General features: G+C 38.4%; 1 protein-coding gene across 2 annotated transcripts in view; it reads right to left on the bottom strand.

The window, feature by feature from the left end:
• Window positions 1-12,997, bottom strand: part of LOC124613921 (cell division cycle and apoptosis regulator protein 1-like) — a 262,218-nt gene that overhangs the window by 140,717 nt on the left and 108,504 nt on the right. For both annotated transcript variants that reach the window (XM_047142677.1, XM_047142683.1), the window contains exon 7: window positions 8-146. In XM_047142677.1, the coding sequence (XP_046998633.1) occupies window positions 8-146 (139 nt within the window). The remainder of the gene's footprint in view (window positions 1-7; window positions 147-12,997) is intronic.

Below are 12,997 nucleotides of genomic sequence, written 5' to 3'. Positions count from 1 at the left end.
TTAATACCTGATCCTTTCCTCCCTCCTCTTCTTTCTATCAACTTCCTCATCATCTGTTTCTCTTGCTCTGTCCTTTCTATCCTGACGGCTGGATTTGCGCTGATTGCTCCGATTTCCATAATTGCTTCCACTTCCTGAATTTTCGGCTAACATAGTAAGAATACAAGATACAATGCAGCATACATAATATCTACAAAAAAATAGTTATACCCTTACAACAAACTTTATGTACTCATATCAAAAGACAAAATGCTCTATCATGATGACGTGTGAAGTCTTCAGAGCATTTACTAAAATAATTTGAGAGAGATTTAAAAATGATAAAACATTAATATTTTTCTCACGATAAAAACGTAACATATCTGCAAAACACGCACTCACGCACTCACGCGCGCGCGCGCACACACACACACACACACACACACACACACACACACACACAAATCTACTTGTTCCTCAATGCCAGCTATTCCATCTTTCACTTGCTTCTTGGATGTTTCTCCAATTTGGCAATCGCATGACAATTTTCAGTGGTGGCTATATCTGCTTGCATATTTCTCATGATTCCTCCATGTTCCAGTATTCAGAGGGTACCCCTTCCTTGTAAAACACTCCCTTCATTACTGGCTAGGAATTGGTGGAAAATTTTTCTGTGCCAACGTCATATCTTTCAATAACTTTTCCCAGGTTTTCCACTAATGCAACTACCCTACGGACCTTGTTAAAAATGGATCTCTTGGGCTTTTCCTATCCTCACTCTCCAATGAACACAGCTCTCACTTCCAAAAAAATTAGGAAGCACCCACTTTGTCAAGATGTAAAACCCACACAAGAAACACATTACTCATTACTCCCTGATATCTTTACCACACCACCCATTGTTGCCTTCCAGAATTCTCCTAAACTCCATAATATCCTTGTAAAATCATGTGGCAGTCGCATACCATTATTCCTCCCCAAGGTAAATATCTGCAACCATTCCCACTGAAAAACCTACCCCATACACCCACCTAGTACCAGTTAGTGTAGGCCCACCACTTGTAAAGCCAAAAACATCAAGGTCAGAGAAATTGTTACTGACTAACTTATGTTTATGGCACAGATTTTTTTAATGGAATGACCACCACTGAACTAGCTGAGTGCATGCATGGGCACGGAAGAACTTTCTACCTTGGGTGTACCTAGTAACCAGCTCTCGAGCATTTTCTACAGCTTCAGTCAAGGGATCTGAGTGCCTGCTACACCCCATGGGCAACTTACATTTATCTTCACCTCTCACCCCCCCCCCCCTCCCCTACCCACAATTCACTCTCTCTCTTTAAACTGACACAGTGATTATCGAAGTACTATCTGTCCCCTTCAGCTTTATCTTGGTCTCTCATCATATTAATAACAAATGGGTCACTCAAAATGGGGTATAAGTGAGATGCCCCTCCTTTCCAACTTTCCCCTGAAGTACAAGCTTCAGAAGGTGGGTACTCATATAATATTTTCACTTTTAAGTATTTTTATGGCGGCACTTGGAAATTTGCCTTCTGAAAGTAAGGGTACACTAGCTACTCTGTGTTGTCTTTTAATTTACAATTTCTGTATAATTGGACTCAGTCACTATTACTTAAGTTTCTTCTTATTTATGGGATCTACAGAACATGAATGAATGAACCAATGAAGGTTCTCTACTTCAACTCAGTGGAAAATACTGATATCTGTCACATCGAATCTAAAAGGCAACCTCAAAAGGAGTTGTTACTTGTACATGTGTACTAGGAATCTGTTTCATTACTGGATGAGCAACTGGGTCTGCAATGGTGGTAGATCTTATACATTTGCCAAATCATGTAACAGAGATGGTACTGAAATGCTCTTGTGGCCAGCCTACGTCCCTATTGATGACTTTGTCTAATACATTGCAACAATATAGTATAGCAGACTAACAAATCAAGTGTATATAATCAAGTCAGAATAATAGAAAGGCTCTGTAAAACTCCAGCATTAAGGTTTTTGGCTGAGAACATAAAACTTTACATCTCCATAAATTCCTTTAGCCATCTAACTGTCATTTGCTAGTGACATGTTGTTGTGAGGTCATAAGAATAGTAGTCAACAGACTGTATGTTGTTAACTGTGAGAACAAACACTACCTCGAGGAAGCATGTTTTCCTATTCTAAATTGTCATTTTGTATTTTAAAATCATGAAATGTACATTATACAGAAGTACTGTTTGGATGTTCTATTTGGAGTAGTTTAGAACATTACATCACATAACAATAGGACAAAAGTCTGGTTGTTTTAGAATGTTTCTAAGATGTATTCTGTGCACATAAATTTGAAAAATAAATCTCAAGTGTATTCTTACATAAAAAAGTGAATGAGCCTATTTAGAACCGGACAAAGTACTTAAAAATGTTGGTTGGCAGTATTTGTGCCCATATCTCTCTCATTCTTTGCTATGAGCTTGTGTTCTTGCTTCAGACCAAATTATTGTGGTCTTCTTTATTTCCTTCTTCTCCTGGTTACCATGGGCATTAGATTGAAAAGCTTCTTTATTCTGGGTATCTTCTTGTGTGACTCTTGCACTTTAGAGCCCAAGTTTACTAGACTTTCATTCTCTTGTTTTGATCTACCAGCTCTCAAAACATGGAAAGCAAAGAGCTTGCAGTATAAGAGATTTGTTTCACAGGAGGAATGGCCAGTATTCAGGGATATGACATGAATGCTCATTTGAAACAACAAAAAGTTTCTATGGACATATGCCCTATGCCAAATGGTTTCTGCAATAGAACACATTTAATGAAATACAGAATATTTAATGCACATTTGTTTTTGGGCTAGTGGCGCACAACCTCTTTATTGTTTTACTCTAGCCCAACCTACATTGTTTTCAGCTCTATGCTGTGTATCTGGTATTAAACTAGCTTGCTGGATGCATAGTTGATTACAGTGTGTTGCGAGTGAAGTAGTGTGATTGATTGAGAGCGTATCAAGGAGAAGCATTGGTTAACTGTATTTCTTCATGTGCTGGCTAAAATGCCACACATCTAAACTAATGAAGAACACGCAGACATTATGTATGTTTACAGATCCCACAACGGGAGTGGTCCCGTTATTGTCAAAGAATACTGTTGGCACTTTCTAAAAAGCCAAATTCTTGGTTGTGAAGTGTTTACCAAAGTATTCAGCACACTGTGTGAAAAAGGTAGTCTTCAAAGTTTCCATTTTTAGTTTGAATATATAGTTCAACAAACTCTACAGGAACAGCAACACATTGTCGAACTGGTGAAGCGTAATCCTATTATCAGTATATGGAGACTTTCTGCACATATCAACGTCACACAAAAGCATACATGATGAACATTGTGTGGGGAAAATTTGTACTCATTTCACTTACAGTGTGTCCACAATCTTCACATTGGTGACAATGCCATATGACTTCGATGATCACAAGAAAATTCATACACAACAATGAAAACCAATTTCCAAGTTCTTTTTTTGATCAATGTTTGATACGGCACGGTTGGTAACTTGTTGATAGGTCCAGTAATTTTAGAAGAGCGAATGATGGGACAGAATTACTTGCGTTTTTTTTTTTTTTTTTTTTTTTCCCTCTCTCCAAGAATTCCTTGAGGACATTCCTTTGGCCATGAAGACTGCAATATACTGCCAGCACGACAGAGCCCCTCAGCTCCTCATTTACTCTAATCTCTGGATTGGTAGTGGTAGTGCAACTTACTGGTCATCAAGATCGCCAGACCTTACGCCTTTAGATTTTTCTTTATGAGGTTGGATGAAATCTTAGGGGTACAAACAAAATGTGAATTGCTTGTCGCATCACAGAAGCTGCTGCCCTCATCAGTGCATGTAAAAGGCACTCAGACAAGCAACACAACATGTTTTTCAAAGAGTGCACAAATGCACTGAAGCTGACAGTGGAGTATTCATTTATTGGGACCTGTACTACAGTTGTAATGTTACGTGTACGACAATGCTTTGAGGTGAATATGTTAAAGATGTGTGTTCTTCAATCAATATTTTGTAAAACACATGTTGTAATGTTCACTAATCATTGTGCACGTGTAAACCGGACAATGTATTCAAGAACACAGAAAATAAATAAGAACGTACATTAAATGAGTTCTATCTAGGAAATCGTTCAGAATAGGGCATACAGGATGTAACTAAATTCCCTTTACCAGGCGGTATACGCGGACAAGGACAAAAAAAATTCCCGGATTTCCTGGTTAAAAAATACACTTTCTCCTGGGTGAAAATATGCTTTTTCCGCTTATCAGTCCTTTGAATGGTTAAGATTTTATAAACCGGTGTAGAACCTCCCGCCACTTTAGGAAAGTGATATAGGTCTGCATTTTCGAAAGATCTTTGATGTTTCCACGAAACACAGATCGTTAGTTTTTGAAGCTTTGAAATCGAGATTGCAATGCGCTTTTGTAAGCCAATCGTACTTTCGTAAAAGTACGTAGTCGAATTCCACTAAACACAGAATGTTAAGTTTCTGACGCTTTGAAAACGAGATTGCGAAGCGCTTTTGTAAGCCAATCATAGCTCATGTCATGTGATCTTGTCAGCCAATAACAGATATTCACCGCTTTACATGGGGCTCCCAAAAGTGGATTTCGTAAACCGATCTCCTAATAACGCTTCTGGGTGGTCATGTAAACACCTCAAAATCGATTCTGGAAATCTGCTTCTGGTTGCCGGTTTTCCAATTCCGCAATCGTTTTTCACTCCTATGTAAAACACAGCTGGTATTGAAACTTGCTTGGGCTTTCCGGTTTCGTCTTGTTTTTTTAAAAATTTCAGCTGATATTGACGGAGTGGCTTTTTGCACAGTAAAGGATAAGTAGAAGCATTAGATTGAAGCTGTTTACACCTCGAAGAGAAATAGCGATTGTGCTGACTTGAACTATATCAGTTGTTTTCCAGGCGCCGTCGTTAACTGGGCTAGCAAATCCGCTTCAGACCTTAAAACGTAAACATGACAGCGAAAGACGGTTTCTGAAATTCGGTTTTCATCTTTCAGAAGATGTGTCACATGTGTAGTGATTTAGAGAATAGGACAGATGATGCAGTCAGCCTATAGCAACATGACTGTTATGAAGCACGAACAAACAAATATGGAAAGTTAATGGTTTAAATTTACATAGTACTGTTACAAGAAAAGCTAAGATTTTAAATATAATATTTGTCTTTTTGTATGTGTTGCACTTCGATACATCACACAAATGTGCCAGCAAAATGTTAAGTAATGACCTGAATGCCTAGTGTTCTGGGCTCGAAATTCTTCTAAGTGACTGGCCCTCAACGTGTTAAGCTGAGGGTCAATAACTCTGTGATTTAATAAATTCAAAGCACGTTCGGGCAAGGAACATTCCATAATATGAAATGTACTTTGAAAGTAATGCTTTTCAAACCACCAATTGCAATATTTTCCCGTGACCTGTTACAATCCGTTTCAGCTGTTGTCAGAGCCAGGAAACTGTGTTACTGTGCCTGTGCAGCTATGACGACGCAGGTAGCCCGTATATTCATATGTATATAGCATTAAGAGATCTTACATTACGACATAAATGAAACAGGACATAGGAGGATACTCCAAGAGCATTGGGATTTTGTAAACCATACTAAAAAGGCATAATTCAACTTAAAGGGCTCGTATTTCCAGATTCACAAAGAAGTAGGCCCCAACCTGATATTAAACTTTTCATTGTGGTTTTCAGGATGCAAATTTTCTTGGATTACCAGTACTGTATTCTCTCATGTTTACTTCTTTATTATGGTATGATGCCATATGCCCCAGGACATAAAGTGCACTTGAAATTCCAGGAACGCTTGGCACTAGTAATAGCGTTTTAAATAAATTGACTGCCTCTGCGGGAAAGATTTAAAGTCAAATTTTTTTTTAGCAAATCAACAAAAATAAATTAATTGTTCTGCACGGCAATTAATGCAAGACTGGCTAAATCCTCGAAATATAACAAACTAATAACATATTTTAGCCTTCCATAATTATGTGAATGTAATTTAAATCACTTTATAGTTCCCGGCCACAGAAATCCATTTTGTTTTCATTTGATGTGAGAGATGTAAACCAAGAGGAAACAGCAAAATCACTAAACACGGTTTATGTGGAGACTACCCCTCATCTCACAACAACTCAGACTGCTCTGCGCATGCGTGAATCTGGCAGCTTGGGTGTGCCAGAAAAAATTTTCTGGGTAGCATCTGGCTGCTTGTTGCTATTGCTGATATAGCTAAAGCCTAGTTTACATGACGAAAGTGGTTTGCGCCACTCGCTGGGAGGAATGAGTTGCACGCAAATGGTTTCATGTTTGATTGTAGACACGACGCCACCAGTATACACTTAAGTTTCGTCGTTTTGAGGGTCTCTGTCGTGACTGAAATGAAACTTTTGGCAGCTGCACGTTGCACGAGTTGTGATGGAGTTAAATCCAGTTGCATGGAATCGCTACATAATCCTTCTCCACGTGACCCGTGTATGTACGTTTCGTGATGTTGCTGGCCTCTTCGTTTACAGCTCCTACGTCAAATGAAATCAAAACAGATTTCTGTGGCCGGAAGCCATCAAGTGAATTCTCATAACCATGAAAGACCAAAATAAGTTAGTTTCAATTTTCAGATTTTATATTATTTCCACGCTATTAGCAATCAACCATTAATGTCTTAATGAAGCTATTTCTGTCTGTTTTGTAGAGAAATTTGCTTCTATTAATTTTTTCTGCTGAGGCAGTTAGTTTATTTGAAACGAAGTGTTTCATTCCACACTATTGGCTACTTTCAACTTCGTTCACTTTCAAATGCAAATTTTCATTTTCAGGGACAAATGACATTATAGCATAATAAAGAACCAAACATGAGAATACAGTACTGGATCTCCGAGAAAATTGGTATCACGAAAACCATACGAAAAGCTGAATATCAGGTACTTCAGAGTGCATCTGGACATAGAAATGTGCAATTAGAGCGGAATGAAGCATTTTAGTATGGTTTATGAAATTGCGATGCTGGCTGGAGTAGACTCTGATGTCCTGTTCCTTTTATGGCACTGTAAGACCTCTTAATGCTATATACATACGAACATACGTAAACATTTATTGAAGGTGACTAAGTAGGCAAATTTGGTCAGTAGTTTTGAACTAAATATTTTGTTTAAAATATAATGACAACTGTAGCAGAATTTTACAAATCTGCTTTCTGTGAAAGTGTTTTTCGATCACAAGGCACTTGTCTAGCGCTTCCCCTAGGCCTGAAGTTATTTCTTAATTTGTGTTTACGTCTTATAGAAAGCCATTCTATGGTAAATTGTAGACTGACAGCGCACCGTGTTTTATCATTTTAACTCCACACATGGCTTCATATTTAATCCTAGAGTAGAATATAAACTGTCAGTTGTACAGTTTCTTTGCCTCACAGACAACCTTGTTAATTTTTTGCACATTTTGAAATAGTCATGAAATTTATTGTCCTTTATTCCGGTGTAAGCTACAAAAGAAACTATTTCTTTTTCTTTTTCTTTCTTTCTTTTTTTTGCAAGAAATTTGTATTTCATCCTACTAGCTTTTTGCAGTGCTGTGTAGATGTAAACCTGTTGGAAATGCTACATAACAATATTTCAGAATACGAATTTAAAAAATCTGTCAATTCACCCCATAGCAAAATATTATGGTACTTAGAGCTGTGGAGTATAATTTTTAATTGATATTTTGCCAAGAACTGTTTCCTTATTTGAATCATTTATCTGGGTGGGATAAAACAATTGCTCTAAGTACAACTCTGTTTGTCCTCTCATCAACATGTCGCAGGGCTGCACATGGTCACGTGATGCCCCACCATACATGAAATTCCACCAGAAAAGCGACGAAAAGCGCATGAGCAGAGCAAGCACCAAGCATGGGCTGCCTATGTCATCGTAGCTGCGCATGCACAGTACAGTCTGTTGTCTGGCGCTGTCTGGTAACTGCTCAAACGAACCTATAGTTGCCTGCAACCTAAGGTTCATATGAGCAGTTGCCAGCGGGCTCACGTGCGTGTGCTGAGATAAATTCGTGTATGAGCAGTGCCTTCCTCTCGCTTCTGGCTACTTGAAGCGTGGCTGCTTGCAGTAGCAGCAAGTAGCCAGATGCTACCCGGAAAAAAACTTCTGGCGCGAACAAGCTGCCAGTTTCGCGCATGCGCAGAGAAAGCTGAGTTATAGTGGGAGGGGGGGGTCCATCCCCACGTGACCCGTGTATATGTTTTGTGTCTTCGTAATATTGCTGGTCTTTTCGTTTACAGCTCCCACGTCAAATGAAATCAAAACTGATTTCTGTGGTTGGGAGCCATCAAGTGAATTAATATACTTTCTCATAAACATGAAAGACCAAAATCAGTTAGTAGTTTCAATTTGCTGATTTTATATTATTTCCACATTATTAGCAATCATCCATTAATCTCTTACTGAAGCTATTTCTGTCAGTTTTGTAGAGAAATTTGCTTATATTAATTTTTTTCCACTGAGGCAGTTAGTTTATTTCAAACAAAGTGTTTCATTCTGCACTAATTTCATTCAATTTCAAGTACACAATTTTCTGGGACGAATGACATTATACCATAATAAAGAACCAAACATGAGAATACAGTACTGGATCTCCATGTTGAATATCAGGTACTTCAGAGTGCATCTGGACATAGAAATGTGCAATTAGAGCGGAATGAAGCATTTTAGTATGGTTTATGAAATTCCGATGCTGGCTGGAGTACTCTCTGATGTCCATTTCCTTTTATGACACTGTAAGATCTCTTAATGTTGTATACGTACGAACATATGTAAACATTGACCTGAAGCTGGCTAAGCAGGCAAATTTGGTCAGTAGTTTTGAACTAAATATTTTGTTTCAAATATAATGACAGCTGTAGCAGAATTTTACAAATCTGCCTTCTGTGAAACTGTTTTTCGATCACGAGGCACTTTTCTAGTACTTCCTCTAGGCCTGAAGTTATTTCTTAAATTTGTGTTTACATCTTAAATTTATAGAATGATATTCTATGGTAAATTGTAGACTGGCAGCATACCGTGTTTTATCATTTTAACTCCGCAAGTTGCTTTATATTTATTCCTGGAGTAGAATAAAAACTGTCAGTTGTACAGTTTCTTTGCTTCACAAACAACCATGTAAATTTTTTACACATTTTGAAATAGTTATGAAATTTATTGTCCTTCATTCTGGTGTAAGCTACACAAGAAACTTTTTTTTCCTTCAAAAAATTTGTATTCCATCTTACTAGCTTTTTGCAGTGCTGTGTAGATGTAAACTTGATTGGAAATGCTACATAACAACATTGCAGAGTACGAATTAAAAAAAAAAAATCTGTCAAAGTCACCACATAGCAAAATGTTATGGTATTTTGAGCTGTGGAGTCTAGTTTTGAAATGAATAATGTGCCAAGAACTGCTTCCTTATTTGCATTCCTTATCTGGGTAGAATTGATCAAACAATTGCACCAGGTACAGCTCCCTAGGTCCTCTAAAGAACATGCCACAGGCCTGCGCATGGTCATGTGATGTCCCACCACGCACGAAATTCCACACAGAAATATGAGCAGAGCAAGCACCAAGCACGGGCTGCCTACATCATCGTAGCTGCGCATAAGCAATACAGCCTGTTATCTGGTGCTGTCTGGCAACTGCTCAAACGAACTTAAAAGCGAGAATCTCACAACTATATGCTGCACTGCTGCCGTATTTCGCGACAACAGAATTATTCATTCAACTGTCTTGTGGTGTTGGCAAGAGAACTGTAAAAAGAATTGTAAATGAAAGTGTCAGAGCTGTAGGAACCGTAGAAAAAGTTGGTTTCGTGTTGTTTGAAAAGCATCAAAATCGCAAGGAACCTGTAAAACAAATGAATGGTTTCAACAACAATGTTCTAAAGTACTCCACATGAATGGCGAATGCCCGACATCACAAAAACGTATTACAGTTATGCAGGTGAGAATTAGCTTCAATGGTACGTGCTTCGTCAGTGTAAGGAATTTTAAAAGAAGTTGGTTCCTGATATGTTAAGAAGAGAGCTTTAGGTTCAAAGAAGTGACAGGTGCAGCACGAACTACATCCCATATAAAGCTTCACAATGCATGAGAAAGAGGGAGTCCAACAGTGTATTACCTTGATGAAACCTGGGTCAATTAGAATCATTCCAGGAATATCTGCTGGAAAATGAGGGATGGTACTGGCAGTTTTAAAGTTTTCATAGGATAAGGTCCTCAGATAATTATTCTGCATGCTGACTCTTCTTCTGGTTTTGTTTCCGAGAGCAAACTTGTATTTACATGTAAAAAAACAGCAGTGACTACCATTCGGAAATGAACGCTGTCAGTTTTTGTGATGTGATCCACAACTCTTGTTATACTTTGTTTCGAAGTTGGTCATTGCCAGTTATAATTCAACTGTTACATAGAGAACACCTGTAAACACCAGAAAAGTGGATATATATTCCTGGCTTGAAAACAAAAATATTAAGCACAGTATAAACCAGATTTGTGCCGATCTCCTGTAGCTCGTTAATTTATATAAGTCTCGCGACAGAACGTACAAACTTGACTTCCTTGCACATGAATGGGGTCACACAGTTTTGCATTTACCCACGTTTGTGTTGTTGTCAGTGTCCCCTATGGAATTAATCTGGGCAGAGGATAGGGCTTAACATTCAAGATAACATTCACTGAATCGCTTGGCATGAGGCAATAGAGAACATCCTACCTGTAGCGTGGCCACAGTCTATGTGGCATGCTGAGAAGCTTCAGAAAGAATAATTTGATAGGTAGGTGATGATGGATATAAGCCTTGAACCTATATTTGTAAATTTACAATCAGATTGTTCGGAAACAGATTCAAATAGAATTGATGGTGGTATTGCAATGTAGACTTTGAAACAAAGTAGTATATTTTTTAGTTTTGAAGACTTGTGGTTTAAAAAATGTGTTTTCTCAACATATCTGCTGCATACATAATAATGAGAACTTCCTAGCCTTTTTCATTAGAACTTTGTATCCTTTGAATTATGTAGACTATAATGTTCAGCATATTGCTCTAATAACATGCGAGACTGCAGCTGGATAAATTCGTCAAAAGTCCAATATTTCCACATGTAAACTCATGTCATTTTCAAGGCACAAACTGGACAAGGTCCTAAAATGACAGTAACCATTACTTGTCGAGATACCGGTGGTTTTCGATGTTATAGGTCATCATTCCCTGGAGTTATTCGCTGATGATGATTAATTGTTTGCTTGTACAATGGATTATAAATGCAGTCTCTCACTGTAAAGTCGAACGAGTTAGTTTACACTGATAATGCCCGTCAACAGAGAAAAATATGACAACTTAATAACTGATTACACTTAACTACAGTCAAACACATCAACATGCGCACCTAATACACATTTTTAAAAATTCTATTGAGTAGAAGCAGTTGTCAAGCAAATGTAATGGTTTCAGTTTATGCTTGAAGTTAATTTTGTTGTGTATTAAATTCTTACTAGTAGTAAGTTCAAATAGCAATAAATGATAATTACTGCAAGCAGTTTCAATATAATTGTCATTTTGAGAAAAATTGTACTTCACGTCTTCACAAAACTGTGTCAGCTGTTCTCACCTCCTGACGTCATGCAGAGTAAATCTGTGGAGCAGTGGACGCAATGTCGTGAATTAATATTTCTCGCATGACGACTGATCGAAATTGGTTTGAATATTTACTACTCTCCTCATAGATTTGAACGTAATACGATGTACCGTAGGCAAATGAGCCTGTTGTCGGCAATGTGGACCTTATTTGCCCGCTCTCTGCTGCCCCGCAAGTGCAGTTCTCATCCCTTCACTGCTCTGCCTCTACGTGCAGAAGCATCGTCTTACATGACGCGAGCTGTAATATAAACCGTTGTGATGTCATGTCCATTGGAAGCAGTTGTTGTTATGAAGTATTGCATAGTCTTCATCCTAAAGCCTTTGACACATTTTGCTGTTGGCAGACGTTTGTGCGTGCACTGTGTTTTGTTGTTGTAAATGGCACATTTCCTTTGCAACTTAAGGTTTACTTTTTTCCCTAGTTTATGTTTTATTGCTACAACATTATTTTGCAATAGTGGGCTAAAGTAAAATTCTCTGTTACCAGTCCAAACTACAAAAACTAAAACAATGAAAAATTCCCAAAATTCTAAAAGAATTCTCGGGTTTTCCCCAGTTTTCTCCAGGCCAAAAAGATTACCGGGGTTTTCCCGGAGCATATACACCCTGTTTACAGACTTTGAGGACTTGCAGTGGGGACCAAGATGATCAAGTTTAGCTTATGAACTCACATCTGGAAATGTACTGTTTTCCTGCTAAACGCAAAATACTACTACACCATACTGCTCTTTGACTCCTCCTGCTTGTCACTCCACTTACAAGCAGGGCTCTATATATGACAACCACTGATGACAACACAGATATGGTTCCTCCGTACCATGTTCCAGTACATATGATCACCAATCTTTTGTCTCCTAGCGTCTGCCACAGTTATAACCAATGCCAGTAGGTTTTCCTTGGATGCCACAGGTGTCTTGTAAATCAAGGATTTCACGTGAACGCACAGATAGTAATCTAGCAGTTCCAAGTTGGGAGAACATGCAGACCAAGCAACTGGGCCACCACTACCTACCCACTGTTGCAAAAATTATTGGTCCAGATGATCTCGGACTGCACATGAAAAATGAGATGGTGTGCCATTGTGTCGTAACCAAATCTTTTGCTGCACATGCACTGCCACATGTTCCAAAAGCCCATGCAGTATGCCATCAAAGTATGCGGCACTCTTGAGATCTGGTGGAAGAGGATATGAACCAATCAAAAGCCCATCCACGAACCTTGCTCATATGTTCAGATGGGCACATAGGATGTGTGTTTTCATCAGCCCACATACGACTGTTGTGGGAACTGAGAACACG

This window comes from Schistocerca americana, chromosome 1 (genome assembly GCF_021461395.2).
Source record: "Schistocerca americana isolate TAMUIC-IGC-003095 chromosome 1, iqSchAmer2.1, whole genome shotgun sequence".
Taxonomy (NCBI): Eukaryota; Metazoa; Arthropoda; class Insecta; order Orthoptera; family Acrididae; genus Schistocerca; species Schistocerca americana.
The sequence above is the reverse complement of the archived record's forward strand: the minus strand, read 5'-3'. Positions and strand labels throughout refer to the sequence as shown.